Here is a 22,864-nt window from a genome sequence, read left to right as displayed (position 1 = left end):
AAGTAAACACAGATGGAACTTGAGGACAATTTATTGGGAACACAGAGAGGGAAAATGCCCTGAGCACCAGGGAACAGATGTGTGGGGGAATGGAAGAGGGGAGAGTTGTGCATTCAGGAGAGTAAAGCCTTGAAAGCAAGACTGACTCATTAGGAGAGGAGGAGAAACCCAGCTCCTCCACTCAATGTTTGGTCATGAAGTGCTCAGGTCCTATGCTCTATGGCTGTTTATGGGGTGCTCAGGTCACGTCCCCTGCTCTTGTTTGTTCCTTTGAGGCAGGGCCACAGTTGTGACCTGACAGGCCCAGACCTTGTCATGTAGCCCAGGCTGGCCTCAGTCTGCAGCAGTCCTCATGCTTCTGTCTCCCAAGTCCAGGAGTTTGGAGGTCTTTCTTCCTGCCCTTCTCAGAGTCTTACCCATTCTTAGGCTGTCTTTTTCTTTTCCTTCCTTCCTTAATCTGGCCTTTGGTAGATTATAAAATGGAATTTTTCTTTAATTTAGGAGGAACTAGTCTCCAACAAGGTCTCCCTCATCTGATCTGGATATCTAACCACCACTGTGTACTTAGATAAAGAGAGTCACTGACCTCTGACTGTCAGTTGAGAAGGTGTTATGTAGCTGGCTGTTAGGACCCAATCATGCATCTGTCTAGAGGAACCTGACATGTGTGTCCAGGAAACAGATAACTGCAGAGGGCCTTTTATTCCCTCTTCCTGCTTACCATCCCCTATCACATCGACACAAATTATTTCTTCATAAATAGGCATGACTGAATTTATTTTTTGAACACTTTGGAAACCATGCAGGAAGTTGTTGGCCTATTTTATGGATAATCATCAAGGCTTTAAAGATGTTTCTACAGTCCATGTCTGTAGTAAGTTGTTGAGTTGAGATTCCACCCGCTGTTTCACGTTTTCATTCTTACTTTTCTGTAAATCAACACAGCCAACTGAATATGAAAACTCCTTGGAGTTTTATTAATCTTTGTTTCTCTCCTTATACATTGGGAATGATGCTTACCAACTTTGTTAGTTAAATTGGAGTGATGGATTGGGCTGTCATGACTGAATACCACAGACTCAGTGGCTTTAAAAGTAAATGAGTCTCCACAATGCAGTGGGAGAGTCTGAGGTGAGGATTCTCTCCCAGGCTCTTCCTGTCTGGCCACCTTCTCTCAGCCCTCTCCTGGCAGACACTGCATTGCTGTTTCTTCCCATGATGAGGACACAGATGACATTATGGGGCTCCACTCTCATCATTTCATCTAAATTAACTTCTATATTACATACTCTAGAATCATTACATTACATTACATTATCCAATTGTTAAATTTTAGAAGACACCCTTCATTCAATTAATAGATGTCACTGTAGAGACAGAGAGGAAAATAACTCATGGGACTCATACTTCCTGACCTTTTTAACCAGAACAGTTCTACATTTTCCATCTTCCCTTTTTTAAATACGTATTTTATTTGCATGTGTATGAGTGTTTGCCTACATGTATGCTTGTGTACCATGTGTTTTCCCTGAGACTTCTGACTATCACAAAGAGACATTGTTTTCTGTCTTAGTTTGGGTTACTATTGCTCTGATTAAGCATATGACCAAAAGGCAAGTTGAGGAGGAAAGTGTTTATTCAGCTTACCTTTCCACATTGTATTTCATTACTGAAGAGAAGTCAGGACCGGAACTCAAACCAGGCAGGAATCTGCAGAGGCCATGGAAGGGTGCTGCTTACAGGTTTGCTCCCTATGGCTTGGTCAGCCTCCTTTCTTAGAGAACTCAGGACCACCAGGTCAGGGATGCACCACCCACAATGGGCTGAGCCCTTCCCCATCCATCAGTAATTAAGAAAATGCCTTACAACTGGATCTTATCTTTCTTAATTGAGGTTCCCTCCTTTCAGATAACCCTACCTTGTGTCAAGTTGACATAAACTAGGTAGCACGGGCTCCCCTTCAACTCCAGTGACAGATGGTTGTGATCCACCATGTGGGTGCTGCCAACCAACCTGGTCCTTTGCAAGAGCAACAACCACTCTTTATTGCTGAGCCAAATCTCCAGTACTGATTTTTTTTCAAATAAAAATCTGTGTAATGTTATTTAATCTGCAGAACAAGGTGTATTGGAAATAAGCCATCCCAATGTTGAATGTACTATTGTTTTTATCTCCATTCTGTCCTTGCAGAGCTGGCCTGCTCTTCGTGGTCACCATCTTCCAGACCATCACAAGTGTGTCTGCTGGGGAGCTCTTTGTGATTGACGAGGATCGCTTTCTGTGAGTAACCCCTGCTCCAGAAGTAGGCACCAGGAGCAGGTGGTCAATTAATTTCATTCATCGTTGGGCCTTTAATGTTATCTCATGAATTACCAGTAATTCCCCCTTTTTCTTACTTATTTAGTTGAAAATAAACAAATTGTGAAATTTTGTGTTTATCATGTGGTATCATGATTTTTGAAGTATGTAAAGAGATTATTAATATTAACTAAAAAATGGATAGGAAGCCAAGAGCAGAGGTGTCTGCTGCTCAGAGAAAGTTTCAAAATGTGGGTGAGACTACCATGTCTCAGTGCTGCAGACAACGCAATAGTAGGGGCTGAAAAAATCACAGGAAATTCATGAGTCCCCAGAATAAAGATGTCAGGGTTCCACAGAGCTGAAGTGTGGTGGGTTCAGCGGCACATTGGAGTTGGAGAGGTACAGCTGCACAAGAATGAGAGTCTCCTCTTGATGGAGGGCTGGAGAGAGCCAGACAGCAGCTGTGTAGAAAAGGCTGTTTATCTCCTGTGCTTTTCAAACATGGAAGAAACTTTTCCTGGTGGCCTATGCTTAGAATTCACTTCTCTCAGAGATGGCCAAGATTTGTCTCCAAGTGCATGCCCAGGAGAGGAGTCCTCAGAGAGGAGCTGAGGGCCTCACTCAGTAGTTATAGTGCTTGTGTGCCTGAAACCCTGTGTTAGATTCCCAGTACCACAAACCCTGAGCATGGCTGTATTCCTGTAATCCCAGCACTTGGGGCCAAAGTAGAGGCAGGAGGATGGTCATTCTTGGCTGTATATGGAATTTAAATTCAGCCGGCACTGGTGAGTCTGTCTCAAAAAACAAAAAACTAGAGATGAAAAGAAGACACTGGGAGGGGAAGAGCTTGGGATCTGGAAGGGCTGGAAGGGAAAGGATCAGGTTTGGTATCTGGTAAAGATTCGTGGTTGTGAAGAGAGATTATTGAAGGAATACATCTGTCCTAAAGTGAGAAGGATGTAGTGTCCTGAGGCTGCACTGTGACCTCAGAGTGACAGTGTCACCTTCTTCATGAGAACTGGAAGGAGAGAAGTCTCCATGACCACTGTCTGAGGTAAGGTAGGAATGAGCTGCTCCTCAGGGAACCAGCTTCAGAGGGCAGAGACTCTGAGGAGAGTGGACACATCAGTCTCTCCCTGGAGGGGCCATAGTGTGACCAGAGTTGCCAAAACAGGGGAGAGTTCTCTGACGGGGAGAATCCTAGTGAGAATGTCATCAGGATGCTGGCCTAGGGATGCTGGTCCCTAAGATGGGGACGTGTATGGGAGTCAGCCTGGAGCACAGGGGACACTGTCCTGTTAGGCTCCCTGTGGTGGCAGAAGTCAGCTTAGCCAGCATCTCTCCTGTGCCTTCTGGACTAATCTAAGGATGTTTAACATGATCTTTGTCTCTGCAGACATGAGCATACCAGTGGATACTACAGAGTGTCACCATATTTTCTTGGGAAATTGCTGGCTGAGCTGGTACCCAGGAGGTTATTACCAAGTATTATATTTACTGTTGTATTATTCAGCATAGCAGGTAAGTGACAAAGCAAGAGAACGTGTCTTTACTCTTGGAGGAACGTGTTTTGCTTTGTACAACTGTGGCAAGTCTAAAGTAGCAAAGCATGAGTAGAAAAGCACGTCTCCAGTGTGTGCCATCTAAAACAGGTGTTCAGTGTGAGGAAAGTCTCTAAGACTTCTTCACAAAATACTACAAAAACTTTTTATGAAACTGTTTTTCCTAGAGATTCTGTGTATTATAATGAATATAGATATAACGTACACATTTGAGACAGTGCCAGAGGAGCAAGATCAATTATTAGATATCTCTCCATATTTGTTGTAAAATATTTATTTTTACTTTATTTGTGTGTGCGAGTGTGTGTGTGTGTGTGTGTGTGTGTGTGTGTGTGTGTATGCGTGTGTGTGCACTAAGTGCATGCAGTGCCTGGTGAGGTCAGAAGAGGACATCAGATCCCCTTGAACTGGAGTTACAGGATGTGAGCACCATGTGGGTACTGGAAATGGAATCCAGGGCTTCTGAGATAACAGTACATGCTTTTAATCAGTGAGCCATCTTTCCAGCCCAGCTGTATATTTTTCACTGTTTCTGTGTAAGTGTCTCTATATGTAAATAAAATATGGAAAAGTGGATAATATCTTACAAATATGTATGTGCTTAAAAGAACTTAAATGTATACAGTGCCTTATGCTACCTAATCTTACAAACAGAGAGAGGATAGTGAGTTTGAGGTTTGTTGAAATTATATAATATAGTTATATGAAATATATGCACAGATTCATTTTTGCATATGGTTAAGCTTCACCCTAGACTTATTGTTCAGAATTTCCATACATTTAACACACATGCACACACATACAGACTCACACATACTAAGGTAAGCAATGATAAAGCTTAGGCTTTGTTTTATAAGAAATTTATTATTCAGAACCAGTCATTTAGGCCATGGGATGGCTGTGGGAAATGTGCTTGTCTTGCAAGCCTGACAACCTGAATTTGATCCTCAGAATCCACAGTGGAAGAGAGAATTACTCCAGAAAGTTGTCCTTCAACTCCACATGCATGCCATGGCACTTGTACACCATGGCACATGTACACCATGGTACATGCACACCATGATACATGCACATCATGATTCATGCACATCATGATACATGCACACCATGATAAATGCACACTCATAATGACACATGTACTATATACACCATGATAATCATAACAATAACTTTTAAAACCATTAGACATGGAACGTAGCTCCCTCAGAATCTAACTGTGTCCTTGTGACTATTATAAAAACACAGGACTGTGCATAACTCATAACAATAGGTCCATAAAGATTACAAATTAGCTTGTGGAACCCATCGCCTTCCTGCATAGCAATTACATGGTGATTTCCTAGAGAAAACAACTACAGCCTGAGAGACCAGCTCCCAAAACTGCACCCAGGGTAACAAAAAGAATTCCTTCAGAGTAGTGGGACTTAGGAATAATTCTTATTTATCTGAGGGAATAAGACTCGTGCATGTATTGACTAGACCATTCACTTTATTTTCTTTCAAGTTCTTCTCCTTTTTTTTTTTTCTGTATCCTCTTATATCCACCCCATGGAAAGTAAAAAAGTTACATCTGAGGAAGTGAGTAACCATGACAACAAGCTGCTGAGGAATTTTTGTATGGAGTAGGTCCTTAAAAGCCAGACTTAGCAAGCTGGTAACTGGCATCAAAGTTGCTTTGTGTCTGACCTTGGTTCCACAATTAGACATCTGGGAAATTGTCCTTGTGTACTATTTGTGAAGGTTTAACTTGTGAGGCTTTTAGTCTAGTTTGAATTTGTTTTGAGGACTAAAATCAGCTTATTGTATGTATCTTGTCTAGAACTGAGAAGAAATTGCTGTTTTATTTATGTCAGTCTGAGCTAGTGATTAAAAAACAGGGCCTAAATATCTTACAGTCCTCATGGTATAATAGATCTAATTATGAAGCATATCCTAGTATATTTCTATTGATCAAAATTATACAGCTTAATAAGAAATCATCTTTCTGACCATCCACTTTTTGTGCCCCCAAAGTACAAACCACATCAACTATGGGCTGTGGAAAGAACCCCATAGCTGTTTTTTTTTTTTTTGAAGAAATGTAGCAGAACAAGAGAAAAATTACAGACAGAAGCACCCAGTTTTCAGAGTCTGTGGTCCTGTAAGCCTTGCTTATGAGATCCCTCTATCAGAGAGTTGTTCATCTGGTGGGCTTACATCTGAACTGTCTGTTGTCATCTGCTGTATATTCCTGTGGCCTCTGGCAAAGACATTGCTGCCAGCACTCTCAGCAGAAAACTAAACTGGGAGGCACCACTGGAAGGTTGTTTAATCCTTGCCTTAGGTTTCTAGTGCTAGTTTCTAGTAATAAACACTGTGACTAGAACTAACTTGGGAAGGAAAGAGTTTATTTCATCTTGGAAGTCAGGTCAGGAACTCAGGGCAGGAACCTGGAGGCAGGGAGTGAAGCAGAGGCCATGGAGGAGTCATGCTTACTGGCTTGCTCTTAATGGCTTCCTCAGCCTGCTTTCTCATGGAACCCATGACCACCTGCCCAGGGATGGTATCATTCATAGTTGTCTAAGACCTCCCACATAAATAATACATCAAGAAAATGCCCCCACAGGCTTGCCTACAGGCCAATCTAATGGAAGCATTTTTTTAAAAATGAGGTTCCTCTTTCTCTTATGACCCTAGCTTCTGTTAAATTGACAAAAACTAACCAGCATAGTCCTGATCCCAATTTCTTTACTAATGCAATCGTAATAAACACAGGGAAATGAGGACATGAACATGTTCTATTGCTGATTCTTCTGTGAGAGAATGTGGTCATTTTTTGGCCAGTTGTGTTGCCTGTAGCTCTCCATGTCAGGATCCCATAAATTGCTCATTTGCTCAATTAAGTATAGAGGAAAACAGGTATTATATGGAAAGGTATTTTTGTGACAAGTATAAAAGTAAAGCCATATGATGGGGCTGGAGAGAGGCTCATTGGTTAAGAGCACTTGCTGCTCCTCCTCCAAAGTCCCCAAATTTGTTTCCCAGCATCCACATGATCGGGTAGCAGTTGGAAATCCAGGGAAGCTGGGTGGCTGTGAAGCTGTAACTAGTCATTTTGATTATTAAAGTATTATTTGAATTATGTACAATTCTCTTGAGTTAGGTAGATGAACTGACCCCACTTTCTTTCTCTCTTTCTAAGGAGTAAACACAGATGTGAAGAGTCTCTTCACTATGTATTTTACCATCACGATGTTGGCTTATTCTGCCAGTTCCCTGTCACTGTCTTTAAGGGCAAGGCAGAATGCAGTGGCTGTGCCAACACTGTCGGTGACCATCTACTTTCTGTTCATGCTGGTGAGTGTGAATTGTGTTTTTCTGAGAGGAAAATTTTCCTTGTGTTCCTTCTTGAACATGTACATGCTTGACACATCAGTACTTGGGACATGAGTCCTCATGCTAAAGCTTATTATGGTCTGTAGGAGAGAGGGAGCCGCCTTTCCTCCTAGGCTTTGTGGATACTGCCCTGATGTTAGTACTGTGATATAGTTAACATGCCTTTTCCAGAGAGCTCTTACCAGACATTTCTCAGGAATCTTAAAATCTCTCTAGCCTCTCTTTCATCAGGATCTGATCCCTTGTCCTTGGGAGGAGGGATGTGATATACAGATGTCCCATTCAGAACTGGATCCTCTGTAGTCTTTCTTCTCTGTATGTTGACCTGTGGTGGGTCTGTGTTAATCACCATCTACTGCAAAAGGAAGCTTCTCTAATGATGTACTAATCTATATGTGTCACAACAACTCATTAGAAGTCAGTTTAATACCATATCAATTTAGAAGAATAATAGTAGATTCTCCTCTGGAACCGAGGACCTCATTAGCCACAGCATCAGACATGATTTCCATCTCATAGAGCAGTTCATAAATACAATCAGAAAATGAGTCATTGGTCACTGTCATCATAGTAGTCTGTCTAGTGTCCCCATGTATTACCTTCACCACAAGAAAAAGAAAAGCAGAAAACATCCAGGTAGGGTGGTCACTGTATTTGAGCATACTTGTAACTTCACTCCAAGTCTCCTTAAATCCCTTCCTCCATATTTCAGCATTTCTAGCTCATTGAACATAGTGACAGCTCCCAATCACCCAATCAAGACATAAGTCACCTGTTGCATGAATCCTAAATGGTCTTATAATAAAAACCTAAAGCCAGATATTGGGGCAAATGTTGAAAGATCAGAGGAAACAAGCCACAGCCACTTCTCACCTTGCCAACTTCTCAGCCAATCCTTTTTCTGTGAATCCTCAGACTGAGTGCCTCTGAGTCCTCAGCCAAAAGGGTCTCAGTTCCTTTCTCCTGCCTTGTATTTCTTTCTCCACCCAGCCAAATCGCTTCCTGTCTCAACCTTCCTAGAGCTAGAATTAATGGTGTATGTGCTTCCCAAATACTGGTAGCAAAGGCATGAGATCTCAAGTGCTAGGATTATATACCACCACTTCCTCGCTCTGTTTCTTTTAGACTGGATTAATCTCCTGTAGTCCAGGGTGGCTTTGAACTTACAGAGATCCAGATAGGCCTCTGCCTCTGGAGTGCTAGGATTAAAGGTGTGTGCCACCACTTCCTGACTGCTATATTTAATCTAGTGGCTGGCTCTGTCCTCTGATCTTCAAGCAACTTTTATTAGAGTACAACAAAGTATCACCACATTTCCCCTTTTTTTGTCTAAAATAATAAAAGGTTATAACTAATATAAGAAAAATTATATACAATAAGTACAATAACTATATGCAATATATAAAGCCAAGAATTACATCTATAATGTCCAGTCTATTACCATTTGACAGATTCAGAGAAAATATTCCATTGTTTATTCTATATTGGTGAGTCCAAAATGTTGTACCTAATTCACGATCTATTGTAACTTGTATTATCAACCAAAAACTACTGATGTCTTTCAAATTTACACACTTTATACCTCTTTAGTGAGTTTCTTTTCTGAATTTGTTAATAAGGATAACTATAACTATCTAATCATTAACTCCCTCAGAAACCTAAGTAAACAGGAAGTGCAGGCAAGCAACTTCCAAAAAATGTGAGAAATGACAGAAACAGCTGGCTGCCTGGACAGTCACCCTAGGTTCTTCTGTAATGTTAGGACATCCATCTTCAGCCTACAGGCCTAGCATGTCTGACAGACTCATCTGTGAAGCAGGATTTTCTAAAGGGACTTCCTACTTTGTCTTGGCAAAGTTCAGCAGTCCTTTCTTTTGTTTCCTGCTTGTCCCATTTGGACAGCATACTGTCAGCAGTTGAAGCAAGGGCATTTTCTTGCCCAGAGGCTAACTTTTACCACAATGAAAGTAAACTCCATATGGAATTTTTCAATGCCCATCATCTTCTCTGAAGCAGATTGGTGCTGCCTGGAGCAGACATGTCTCATTGTCATAAAAAAAGACTCTATGTTATTAAAACATCTTAAAATGCCATATTTTGCAGGTCTCTGAAGTGCTTGAAGACTATATAAAATATACCTCTGTTTGACCTTGAAAACATACCTAACGTGACTACAGGTTCCATTGTAATAACTAACTACTAACTTTCATTTCTTTATTATCCTAAATAGTTGGTAATAATAACTTTCAAGGACTAGAAAATTGCATTACATTGTTAAGTGAGTTGTATAGGTGCAATACCTTGAACAATATTAGAAATGCATATACAGTATGTTCTAGCAAAAATAATCTCAAATTTGTATCAGTATACAAAATTTGTATATAATGTACAAAAATCCAATCCAATGTAAAATATTTAAAACAAGTAGTTGCTTTGAAAAAGTAGATTCAATAATTTTTTCTTATATCTATATTCCCTTTTTTTCTTTTCAGAGTAGATTCAATAATTTACCTTTTTATCTTATCATATACATATTCTCCCTTTTTTCTTTTCAGAGTAGACTCAATAGTCTACCTTTTATCTTTTCATATCTATATCCTCTATTTTTCTTTTCTTTTTTTTTCAAACAAGAACCTTGATTCTAATCTCCTTTATTTAGCTTTTCTCCTGACCATTAACAATTAATATCTTATAACCAACCATCCTAAACAATGACAGTTATCCATAAACCCACTGAATGACCAAAAATTACCCACCCCACCTCTTTGGAATGTGGGCGTCATGTTCTTAAATTTACTTCCTTCTGTCTGGGGGAGAAGGCATCTTTAGGGGATCCTAAAAAGAAAAAATTTGGGTTAATTGTCAAGTCCAGGGAGAGATAGCTGTATCATTTGTCTTCCAGTCTCTGCATAATGGGAAAATGCAATGCTTGTCTCAAGTCCACACTGGAGCAGTCTGTGAGGCTGGATCATCTCAGATATCCACCTCACAATTGTCTGGAGCAGTTTGTAGTCCAAAGCTGGTCTTTAGGTGGTGTTTGTCATCTTAATGGTGTCATCATTGTCCATGTGGAGTCATTGTTATGGGATTCTATCATTGAAACTTCAGAGATCTCATTAGGTCAGATTATTCCTTTTCTTGGTAATTTTTTCCAGGTAGTTCTCCCTTCTTCTTTGGATGCTTATTTGTACAAAGGTCTTTAAATTCCTCAAGATGGTTGGTTTTATTTTCCTGAAAAGACAAAAACAAAATCCTTCCCCAACCTTAATTTTGGGGAAGTTCCTAATCTAATCTTTATCAATTTTGATTTATACTTTCTCCTGATTTTTTTGTTCTCTTTTCTATAGCTGTTCTATTATTCAGAGCAGTATGATTTTTTTTTTTTTTTTTTACAATAGGCATTACGTTCTTTAATTGGTCTGGGAGGGAGTTTCTTCCATGATGACAGGAAATGACTAAATGGAATTTGACCTGGGGGCCTGCAAGAGGCCCCTCAGGCTGTTTCAAGATAGCAAAGGCAAGGGATTGCCTTGTCTGCCCATTGTTGAGCTACATTTATTACTCCATTGTCTGCCTTTACCACACCTTCTGCATAATCCAGAAGGGAGGGGCATTCTGTTGGAATTATCCTTGAAAAAACATTGTTTCTAGCGATGCCTACTGTTTACAGTTCCTTTTTAGGTGACCTTGTTAACCACAATTGAAACATTTGATATTATGATTTTTTTTCAAACCTCTGGAAGTCACCTCTCCTATCCAAGCATCATCATGATCATGAGATTCAATATTGATTGTATCTCAAATCCATTCCTCCTAGGGTGCCAATCTTGCCTTTAGCAGCCTAATTATAATTTTGCATTGTGCATTAGCATTTTTAGAAGCCAGAGATTCAATTATTATTTGTTTAGCTTCTGAATTTGGTATCATTCAATTTACTGCTCAAGTCTATCTTTGTAAGAAATCAGTGAAGGTTTCTTTGGGGCCTTGTATAACTTTAGCAAATGACTCATTTTTCTTTCATACTTCTTCAATTCTGTCCCAAGCATTCAAGGCTGCTGTGCAGCACAAAGCCAGTGTGTGGTCATCATATAAAGATTGTCTTTGAATAGCAGCATAATCACCCTCTCCAAGAATTTGATCTTAGGAGATTTCAAGACCTCTAGCTCTGCTTTGTTGTTCAATGGTCTTATCCTCATTCTTCCACCAGGTCCTCCATTGTAATTGGAGACCAGCCTCTAAGACTGCTGTAACCAAATCTCTCCAGTCTTGAGGGATAATTCTCTTACAAGCTGACCACGAATTTAACATCTGCTTTACAAACAGTGAGTGGATGCCATATGGGACTATTGCTTCTTTGAATCTCTTCAGATCTAGTATTTGCATAGGAGTCCATTCAGCTCTTACATAGTCTGGGGGATATGTATCATTTGGCAGTTCCTGTAAGGTTACTGGGTAAATTAAGGTTGGCTGTTTTAAAACCTTAGGCTGTTTCTCTGTAACTTTATAATGCAATGATGAAAGAAAACTTTAATATACACTGGTAGGAATGCACATTTTCTCAGATGTATACAGGCCTTCTTCCTTCCCCATGCTGCTGCTAGAATAATGAAGACTATCTTAGAGTAACTCAGAACTAAATAGATTTGTTTAAGATTAAAGTTGCTCTCAGAAAGGCTAGGGCCTCTCTCCACTTGAATGTTACATGTCTCCTATTTTAGGGAGTCCACAGCCCTTCCCACCAGGGAAACTAAAATCAGTTTTTTAATTGTGTTATGGCTCTCTTCTCCATTTTGCTTTCTCTTAGGTTACAAAGTTTTCACCCAAACTCCTCTGCTAAAATTTCCAGCCTGTGCTTTCCTGCTTGGGGACCAAATACTGCTAAAAAGTCAAAAAACGAAACAAAACAGAAACAAATTGAAACAGACCTGGGAGGCCCCTTTCCTGTGATATTAACCATGTGCACAGTTCAGATTTAAAGAGGGGGGACACATCACACCCAAGAGAAAGGCTGCTGACATCATTGCCCAGGGGAAATGGACAAGCTCAGCACAAGGAAAACCTTTAAAATTAAGATTTAAAAGTCTTGCTTATTATTTTAAAGATGATATTTAAAACTTGTTAATATAACTAAATCAGCTTTTCTACTAACAGTTCAGTTTGATAAGTAAGAGATTTAGCAGCCTGTGAGTCCAGCTCCCAAGCCACTATCCAGGGCAAGTCAGAGAAGACTTCTCAAGAGTGAGGATAGAGGATTTCTTTAATAACTTCACGCACAACCTGTTCAGGTCATGCTCTTTATTCTTCTTTAGCTCTAATTCTACCTAATTTCTAATTCCTACTAGTTTCTAATTCCTTCTAAGTTCTAATTCTTTCTAAGTTCTAATTCCCTCTAAAAATCTCTTTGTCTCTACACAGTTACATCCTTTACATACAGCTATATATCTCTCTTTACATACATACATCTCTCTCCTACATGGCCATACATCTCTATACACAGTTACAACATGTCATTTACATAGCTCTCTCATCATACAGCACTTTACACAATTCCTCACACTCTTTCACACAGCTCTTTACATAGTTCCTTCACACAGCTCCTCTACTAGCGAGGTCACATTGAGTGGCCAGTGAGAAAGTAACTGGTCAGTTGACTGAACCTTTAGCCTGTAACATAAACTGAGGCTGGGATTAGGTGCAGAAAGTCAAATACTGCAGCAGGGGTTTATGTCTTAATGATGTCAGCCTGACTTCGGTTTAACAGACACTTGGGAATTTGTCCTTGAGTATTATTATTTGCAGGGTCAGCTAGTCTGTTTTGAATTTGTACTAAAGTCTAAAATTAGCTGTCTTTGTAGCTGAGAATACTGTTACCCTCCTATATAAGTTATAAAAAAGATCCTAGTATTATTTTTGTTCATCAGAATTATACAGCTTAAGCAGAAATCATCTTCCTGACCATCCACAGCTATATATGTGCCCAAAAATGTAAAACACACTACCAATGGGCTGTGGAAGGAACCCCACAGCTGTGTTTTTGTTGTTGTTGTTTTGATTTTAGGTAAGAAATGCAGTGGAACATGAGAAAAATTACAGACGGAAGCAACCAGTCATTTACAGTCAGTAACTCCATAGCTTTGCCAAGTGGGGCCCCCATCAAAGAGTTATTCAACAGCTAGGTCGACCTGTTGAATACTAGTTGTTACCTGCTGTATACTCTGATTGCCTCTGGTAAAGCCAGCATCTCTCAGCAAATAAAACAAAAACCTAAGAAAACAAACAAACAAACAAACAAAATAAAACCAGAAAGCTTTCTCTTATGGACAGGTACATGTGTCCCAATTTGTCCCCTTTGGATCATCCAGGCAATCTTTAAAATTAATTCTCAAAAGGAACCTAACAATACCTCATTACCTAAAGGATATAGTATTGTTAGAGTTCACTTTGTTTTTACTTTTGATAATATGCTTATAAAACTGATGTATAGAATTGAATACTTGGGTAAACTGTGTTAACTGTACAGCAGATGTGCCCAAGGAGTGACTGCTACATTTGTATGGCAGAACATTTCTGTAAATGGACAGTTCTCTCCTGCTCACCAATTCTAGAATAACCACCCAGAGGCTTACATTAATTATAAATGCCTGGCTGTTCGCTCAGGCTTATTTCTAACTAGCTAGTACACTTAAATTAACCCATAATTCTTATCTGTGTTTATCCACATGGTTGATGGCTTGTTACCTCATTTTTTACATGTCTTGCTTCCTCACTGGCTGGCTGGCATCTGCCCTACCCCACCACCCTCTTCTTTCTTTAGTTTGGTTATCCTGTCCATACTTCCTGCCTACCTACCAGCCAATTAGCTTTATTATTAACAATGAGAGCAACACACATTCACAACATACAGAAGGACATCCCACAGCATATCCCTAAGCTCAAGTATCCTTTTCGTTTGAATGAGACCCTGGTCCTACCAGAGCAAATGGCATGTTACCCTCTTTATGAGAGAAGGACACATGGGATGGTAAAGTTTGCCAGAGTCTGTTGCTCTTGTTCCCAGATGTGCAGACAGGTGCACTGAAAGCCTCTTATCCATTGAGAAGATGAATTATTCCTCCTACAACAGGGGGATGGATTATTTCACAGTTTTATTGTTGTTGTTAAGGATTGTTCCCCTAACTTGGGTCTTTTGTATTTCCATGTGAAATTTAGTATTGTTTTTCAATTTCTTGGAATTGTATTGAAATTTTGATGAAGATTGCAATAAACCTGCTTGTTGCTTTTGGTAGGATGTGTATTTTCATAATTTTTATCCTACCAATCTGTAAGGATGGGAGGTCTGTCAATTGTCCAGTATCTTCAATATCTTTTTTCCCCAGTGTCTTAAATTTTTTATTGAACATGTATTACATTTGGTTAGATTTATTCCAAGATCCCCCACTCACCCCCCATTTTGAGATTTTTGTGAATGAGATTGTTTTCTTCATTTCTTTTCCATATGTTTGTAATTTGTACTTAGAAAAGCTCCCGACTTTTCTATGTTTGTCGTGGTGTTTTATCACAACCACAGGAAAGGAACTAAGACGACTGGTTATTGTACAAAGTTTCTAAATGAGACCTTAAAAGCTAGTTATGATGCCAAATGTTGCATTTTTTTAAGCATTTTGTAAGGTGCAGTCTGAATGCATGCAAACACAGTCATTGCTTTGCAAATTCTACTGTACTTAAGACAGGACAAGTTTTACGTGAACCTCATAACTGCCTCTTGTTCCTCCCCATCAGTGTTTTCTGTCATCTCCACTGTGGTTCTGACTTTTGCACTCTTTTTAAATGGAGATTGGGCATGTTTTCTGCTGCTCTTCCCCACATTGTGTGGTTTATCTATTCTAAGCTTGAAGTTGTCTTAAGGTGGTATTTTAACTGAATCAAAAAATTATTCCTAAAGTCATGAGTAGAGCGTCAAAACTCTTATAAATAACAAGACTTATTGATCCTTGGAAGTAGAAGTGGGTATATGATGACCAAGCACGTGTCCTACTTAGGGTTCCTATTGCTGTGATGAAACACCATGACTAAAAAGCAAGTTGGAGAGGAAAGGGTTTATTTGGCTTACACTTCCATATATATAACTGCTCATCATTGAAGGAAGTCAGAATAGGAACTCAAATGGGTAGGAGCCTGGAGGCAGGAGCTAATGCAGAGACCATGGAGGGTGCTGCCTACTGGTTGTTCTAATGGCTCACTCAGCCTGCTTTCTTCTAGAAACTCAAATGGCCAGAGCAGGGATGGTCACACCCACAACTGGGCTGGGCACTGTCACCTCAGTGGCGAATTAAGAAAACGCCCCACTGGCTTGCCTACAGATGATCTTATAGAGACATTTTCTTTTTTTATTTAATTTTATTTAATTAATTTTTTTAACCAACCATAGTTTCTCCTCCCTCCATTTCTCCTGTTCCCGCCCCCCCCCCCGACTCCTTTCTACCTCCCTCCACATTTACTCCTCCTCCTCCATTCAGAAAGGGGCAGGCCTCTTTGAACAAAGCATGGTATATCAAGTTGAGGTAGGATCAAGCTCTTCCCTAGAGACATTTCTAGTGTCTTGAGGTTCCCCACTCTCCAGTGAATTTAATTTGTATCAAGTTGATATAAAATGAGACAAGACTGTGTTCTTCTAGCATATGTTCCTAGATGGTAGCAGTTTTATTAGTATAGTCACTGCAGTTGGCCTGTCATATTGTCAAGGATTCAACCAATTGTATATTGAAAATTATGAAGCAAATGACACTTCTGCTCTGAATATCGTCATCCCTTGAACTATACAGTATAAACTATATAGCTATCCAAATTAGATATTATAGGAATCTGAAGAGGATTTTAAATATGTAGGATGGGAGTATTTAAAATTTAAAGAATGTTCATAGGCTGCATGCCATTTTAAAGATAACATAGTATCTGTAAGCTTTGGCTCCTACAGAATGGGGTGGCAGGTCCTTCTATTAAAAAACAACAAAGAGCCTTGGCTTTGCAGAGTAAAGAATTTTGTTTAGAGTTACTGAAAGAATGTTTTAAAGAACTGGTGTGAGCAGAAATGGTCGAAAGGATATAGGGATCTTGAAGAGTGAGGATCTTGGTTAGAGTTCTTAGTCACTTGACTGGTTCTAATTCGTGGTTTTGCTCTTCATAGTTTTTCTCAGGTCTGTCAATATATTCAGAAAGCTTAGTACCTGGGCTCTCATGGATTCAGTACTTCAACATTCCTCATTATGGATTTATAGTAAGTTGTCCTGTCTGTCACTGTACTTGGGGTCTCCAACTGTAGCAACTGAAATGAATCCCAACCAAGTTCTTTCCCAGCTGTAATCTCTAACCAGAAGCTGCCCAGGATTTTCCTTCCAGGAGCAAAAGATGAGAACATTCCTGTTAATTCTAGCCAAAGGTCAGTGAGTCATCTGGGGTTTTCCCCAGTCACGTGTTATTTGAGATTCATAAAGGGTGAGAAAAACCCCAGGATAAACAGGAAAGATAGATAGCATGATGAAAAGTATACAGTTGTGATTCTACTCAATATGGTAATTATGAAAGGATCAGGGACTAAGATATATAGTTTATATCAGGAAGTTAAAAGAAACAGAAACCATGTGATACCCATAGCCTTATTGGCTTTGCCAAATTTTCTCTTCAGTAAAGTGTGTCTTAATAGACTTTCTCACTCCCATGATCACAACTGGTTTTGATGAAAAAAAGCAAGAACTATTATTACTATAAATCAATAGTATTGTTTTAATTACAGTGTTTTCATGGTTATGGACTGCACAGAGAAGGAGGTGCCTGAAGTAATCTAGTTAGAGAGTCCACCTCTTAGTAGTTGGGAAGCACCATCATTTCAATCCTAAGCCTCCTGAGTGTGAGGGAGGGGCACTGCTTTGCTGGGCAGACTGAACTTGGTGGGGCTTTGTTTGTTTAATTTTTTTTTTCAAATTACAGTCAAGATTGAATTTGAATTTATAGTTGTATTTATTTTTTGGAGACTTATGGAAATATTAAACTATTTGCCTTTCCCTGTTTCTGTTTGTGTTACAGGCTTTGCAACACAATGAATTCCTGGGACAAAACTTCTGTACAGAACATAACACAGCAGAAATCAGTAGATGTCAGAACTATGTAATGTAAGCTTGAGTTCAGTGTCATTATGGGGACATAGATGCTCCTACACTTAGAGGGGAAACCATCCTTTCAGGATTAACACTGTCCTCTGCCAGTCACCCAGAGAGAATCACTGTAGCCAATGCACACATGGATGTGTTTTGATCCTACTGCTTGCTCTATGGTGTAGAATGTGCAGAAAGGGTTCTTTGGGGCTTTAAAAAATGATTTTGGTGTCTTGATTGTGGATTTGAGTTCCTTGTTTCAGAACATTTTAGTTTGACCTAGGCTGCTCTGATAGTTAACAAGGGCATATACTTTCTATATGTATAGACTATGGTACCTGTGAGCAGAGCCCAAGAACATCAGGGCAGCAAGGACCAAAAGGACTGAGCTTTGCCTGTAAGCATTCAGGGTCTTCCCTCTGCCTCACACTCTAGAGGACTTCAAGAAATCAAAGGGGTGTGTGTGTGTGTGTGTGTGTGTGTGTGTGTGTGTGTGTGTAAAATGTCCTACCAGAGGACATGTCCTGCAATGAAAGAAACACATATTTCACTATCTTAAGAAGGAAATATCATTTATGTTTAATACCATTAAAATAGAAACAAAAGAAATTTAATAAAATTAAAGTGTATTATTCTGAAGTTACAGTACCTTCTCTTTCTATGATTGCTCTCATTGATTTAATTTTGATATATAAGTGAGAGAAGAATATGCTGATGTGTTAAATCTCTCTTGGATGTTCAAAATAATAATGAATAATAATAACCCAAATTATGTTTGAATTACTGATAAGAAAACAAATATGTGGGGATATCTTATTTCTGATATCTCCTCTCTCCTGGTGTGGTCTGCCATCCTTCTAATACAAATTCCTTACCAGTTTCTTGTCAGAAGGATGGGGATGGGTAAAGTGAAACCAGAGGTGGGCCCTTCACAGACCTCATACTCACAAAAGGATTGTTCTTACAAGAGGAATAAGAAATCTGCCCTTTCAGCAGATTTGAAGACTGTTAAATTCTAAGAGACGCAAGGAAATGGATATACACAGGGATGGAGACACACAGAGATGGAGACACAGGGATGCAGACACACAGGGATGGAGACACACAAAGATAGAGACACACAGAGATAGAGACACACAGGGATGGAGACACACAGAGATGGAGACACACAGAGATGGAGACACACAGAGATGGAGACACAGGGATGGAGACACACAGGGATGGAGACACACAGGGATGGAGACACACAGAGATAGAGACACACAGAGATAGAGACACACAGAGATAGAGACACACAGAGATAGAAACACACAGGGATGGAGACACACAGAGATGGAGACACACAGATGGAGACACACAGAGATGGAGACACACAGGGATGGAGACACACAGGGATGGAGACACACAGAGATGGAGACACACAGGGATGGAGAAACAGAGATGGAGACACACAGGGATGGAGACACACAGAGATGGAGACACACAGGGATGGAGACACACAGAGATGGAGACACACAGGGATGGAGACACACAGAAGTGAAGACACACAGATGGAGACACACAGGGATGGAGACACACAGGGATGGAGAAACACAGATGGAGACACACAGGGATGGAGACACACAGGTGGTAATTGTAATATATCCAGAATTTTTAGCAATAGCAGCTTTTCTAATCTGTGTCAGGGCCCCTGCATCATGCTGTGCTCCAACTGCTACCCAGGCTCTGTCTGTAGCCATGGGCTGCTGGGGATGTTCCATAGCTGAGCATCTGTGGTTGTCATGCTCCCTTAGTAGAAGAGCTGACAGGAATTGACTGACTCCTGTCAGAAACCCTTAGTCTCTCTGGTCCTTGGTCTAGAATTCGATGCTGTGTTTATTGCATAACTGTCTACTGAGTCAGCAGAACTGCACAAAGATTGATCTCTTAGAGTGTCTGCGTGTTGTTAGGAAGCTGAGGCTTTCCACTTCAGGAGAAACAAGTCCTTCATCCATGCCTTTGCCCTTTGAGGAGAGGGCAGCATTATAGATTTAGAAGTGGATGACACCTTGAAGACTACAAAGTTGGATCCTAGTATGACTCTCTAAACTCAGTCCAGTTTACTACTTCCTCTATGCTTTTAAATATATGTGATAGCTACACCTCTTTGGACGTTTTTTTAAATTAACAAAGTGACCTGATACAAGTAGGTTAGATTGACATAATATATAACAAAATTGTAAGTACTTCATTACTACCATCAGTTGAATATAAAGAGGAATTTTTAATGATGTGTTGAAACTATGAGTTTTTAAAAAGAAGCAATAGTGAATGTACTGAATAATCTTTGACATTATTTGTGTGTGTTGAATTACAGATGTACTGGTGAAGAATTTTTGATGATCCAGGGCATTGATCGCTCATCATGGGGCTTCTGGAAGAATCATGTGGCCTTAGCTTGTATAACGATTATCTTCTTATCAATTGCCTATGTGCGGTTATAAGCTCTTTAGAAAAACAAACATTTTTAAATCACTCTTCCACTTTCCTTGAATTAATTTGACATTATTTTTTGGTATTATTTATTTATTATTTAATTTTTTATTAAGAAAATTTTTCCACTCATTTTACACACCAATCAAAGATCTCCCTCTTCCCTCCTCCCTCCCCCACCACCTCTCCCTCCTAATCCACACCCAACTCCTTCCCACAAGAAGGCAAGGCCTCCCATGAAGAGGCACATCCAGTAGAGGCAAGTCCAAGCCCCTCCCACTCAAGGCTGTGAGAGGTGTCCCATCATAGGTAGTGGGCTCCAAAAAGCCCACTCATGCACCAGAGAAGGATTCTGATCCCACCTCCACAGCCTTTGATCCAACTTTCGTGAGTTCCCACTAGTTTGGTTTGGTCGTCTCTGCAGGTTTCCCCATCATGATCCTGATACACTTGCTCATAGAATCCCTCTTCTCTCTCCCTGACTGGACTGCTGGAGCTCTGCCTGGTGCCTGGCTGTGGATCTCTGCATCTGCTTCCATCAGTCATTGAAGAAAAGTTCTGTGATAACAGGGTATTCACCAATCTGATCTCTGGGGAAAGCCAGTTCAGTTCAGGCACCCTCTCCACTATTTCTAGTAGTCTAAGTTAGGGTCTTCCCTGGGGATTCCTGGGGAGTTCCCAAGCACCTGGTTTCTCTCTATCCCCATGATGTCTTCCTCTCAACATGTAGTTTCTGGAAGAATCACGTAGCCTTAGCTTGTATAATGATTATCTTCTTATCAATTACCTATGTGCAGTTATTAGCTTTTAAGAAAAAGAGACATTTTAAAATCACTCTTCCACTTTCTTTGAATTAATCTGACATTTAAAAAAATAAAAACTTTGCTGGTGGCCATTCCAGGGGAACATCAGGGAGCACTTGAATTCAGGAGTTTGGCCCACTAGAATGTAAGGCACTGATGGGTGAATCTTGGATAGGCAAGGCCCTGAGGGCTTTGGCTTCAGAATGTCTCTTGCTTCTGCTGTGCCTTTACATGTTTGCTGCGGCTATATTTTTCTGGTATCTGGCATGGTGTGAATGGGGGTGGGGGATCTCCACTGCCTTGAATGTAATGTGATTATCTCATGGAAATTTCCTGTTCTACTGGGCCTTTTAACTTGATTATTATGAAGATGATTTCCTCCTGACCTGTACTGTTTAACTGAAGTAATGATTTTATACAATAATAGTGGTAGTTTAGATAGAATTTTGATGATTAAGGGTTTTGAACACATGTAGTAAGGGATTATGATAGAGGTTATTTTAGTAGGAAAATTATTATAGGTAAACATAAGATATAGTGTTGTCCTCGCCCTTGATGAATTGGGGCTGCAGAGCATAGAAAATAGGACCAAGGAGGTGTCATCAGCTGGGACTTATGAGTTTCTCTTGAGGAGCCTATAGACTGTGGTTTAGGTGAATGATTAAGGAAAACAATCGAGTCAGAGGAATTAGCTCAAGATCTTTTCGATATTGGAAAATGTGTTCATGGAGTTTGGAGTGCATCATAGCTAAAACAAAGCTTTAAATAATACTTCATGTAACTAGAAAACAAAGAATTGGATGGTTAGTTAAAATAATTGGGCAAACTCTAAAGTATGAAAAGTGAAACTAGTTATCTGTTTTTATGGCAATTGTAAAAACTACTGTCTGTTAGCAGTTATGGCTGAAAGGCTCCTGATCTATGAGAATTTTAAAAGATCAATGTTTAAATATGTGGGTGCTTGGGGACAATTTGCTTTTTACTTGTAATATGTAAAATGTTTACTCTTGTAAGGGAAATGGGAAACATGCTTTTTTTTTTTTTTACTTGTATTCATTGTAACCATTCACTTAAAAATAGATTGTAACTACATTGTAATTTTTATTTTTCTTGAAAGAGTCTGCTGGGGTATATAAGCTGTAAGGGAAAAAATACAGAATTTAGAAGGAAGACATCAGGAAGTAGTGAAAAGGAAGTCATTAGGAAGTAGTGAGGAGGAAGACATCAGGAAGTAGTGAGGAGGAAGACATCAGGAAGTAGTGAGAAGGATGTCATTAGGAAGCAGTGAGAAGGAAGTCATCAGGAAGTAGTGAGAAGGAAGTCATCAGGAAGCAGTGAGAAGGAAGTCATCAGGAAGCAGTGAGGAGGAAGTCATCAGGAAGGAGTGAGAAGGAAGTCATCAGGAAGTAGTGAGAAGGAAGTCATCAGGAAGCAGTGAGAAGGAAGTCATCAGGAAGCAGTGAGAAGGAAGTCATCAGGAAGTAGTGAGAAGGAAGTCATCAGGAAGCAGTGAGAAGGAAGTCATCAGGAAGTAGTGAGAAGGAAGTCATCAGGAAGTAGTGAGAAGGAAGTCATCAGGAAAGAGAAAGAAGGGAAACGTCAGGGTAGAAGAACAGAACAGAAAAAGGATATAATAGGATAAGCAATGTATAGTGGGTAGTCATTCCAGCTTTGACCTGGAAGCTCTAACCCCCATTGAGGCTTCGGTAACGGTCCGCCTACAAGGCGGGGCTGAGAGAGGACGCTGAAGACCTGGGATCCAGATGCAGGCTCTCTTAGCTCCTGGACCCTGGACGCTGGAGGTAGACCGAGCAGAGTTCTCCAAAGAACACTGCTGGACTGTGCTACGCCTTTCTCAGACTCTGTAAACTATCCATTCACTTGTAAGTTACCCCACAAAATAAACCTCCCTTTTAACTACATAGAGTGGCCTTAATAACTTCACCAATAGCAATGGAAACAATAATAAATTGAAGAACTAAGCTTTGACCCTCAGAAAAGTCCTAGTGTGTCTGTTTGTCTGTCCAGTAGTTCACCTGCTCTGCATCTCCTCTTCAGTTTCTCTGACCTGCTGAAGGCTTGCCATTCATGAACACCCTAGGTGAGAACCTGACATGTTGGAGATGTGTGTATGTGTGTGTGTGTGTGTGTGTGTGTGTGTGTGTGTGTGTGTGTGTGATTGATTCCCTTTTGGCTGGACCAA

The 22,864-nt window shown here is 40.1% G+C and overlaps 1 protein-coding gene across 1 annotated transcript in view; it reads left to right on the top strand.

The window, feature by feature from the left end:
* Positions 1-22,581, top strand: part of LOC131920498 (ATP-binding cassette sub-family G member 3-like) — a 68,792-nt gene extending 46,211 nt beyond the window's left edge. The window contains exons 11-16 of the mRNA XM_059274872.1: positions 2,191-2,280; positions 3,698-3,822; positions 7,045-7,199; positions 16,423-16,512; positions 17,319-17,404; positions 19,743-22,581. Of these exons, the coding sequence (XP_059130855.1) occupies positions 2,191-2,280; positions 3,698-3,822; positions 7,045-7,199; positions 16,423-16,512; positions 17,319-17,404; positions 19,743-19,869 (673 nt within the window). The 3' untranslated portion in view covers positions 19,870-22,581. The remainder of the gene's footprint in view (positions 1-2,190; positions 2,281-3,697; positions 3,823-7,044; positions 7,200-16,422; positions 16,513-17,318; positions 17,405-19,742) is intronic.
* The last annotated feature ends 283 nt before the right edge of the window (positions 22,582-22,864 follow it).

The sequence above is a fragment of the Peromyscus eremicus genome, chromosome 10, assembly GCF_949786415.1.
Source record: "Peromyscus eremicus chromosome 10, PerEre_H2_v1, whole genome shotgun sequence".
Taxonomy (NCBI): domain Eukaryota; kingdom Metazoa; phylum Chordata; class Mammalia; order Rodentia; family Cricetidae; genus Peromyscus; species Peromyscus eremicus.
This window is presented reverse-complemented; position numbering and strand designations above follow the sequence as displayed.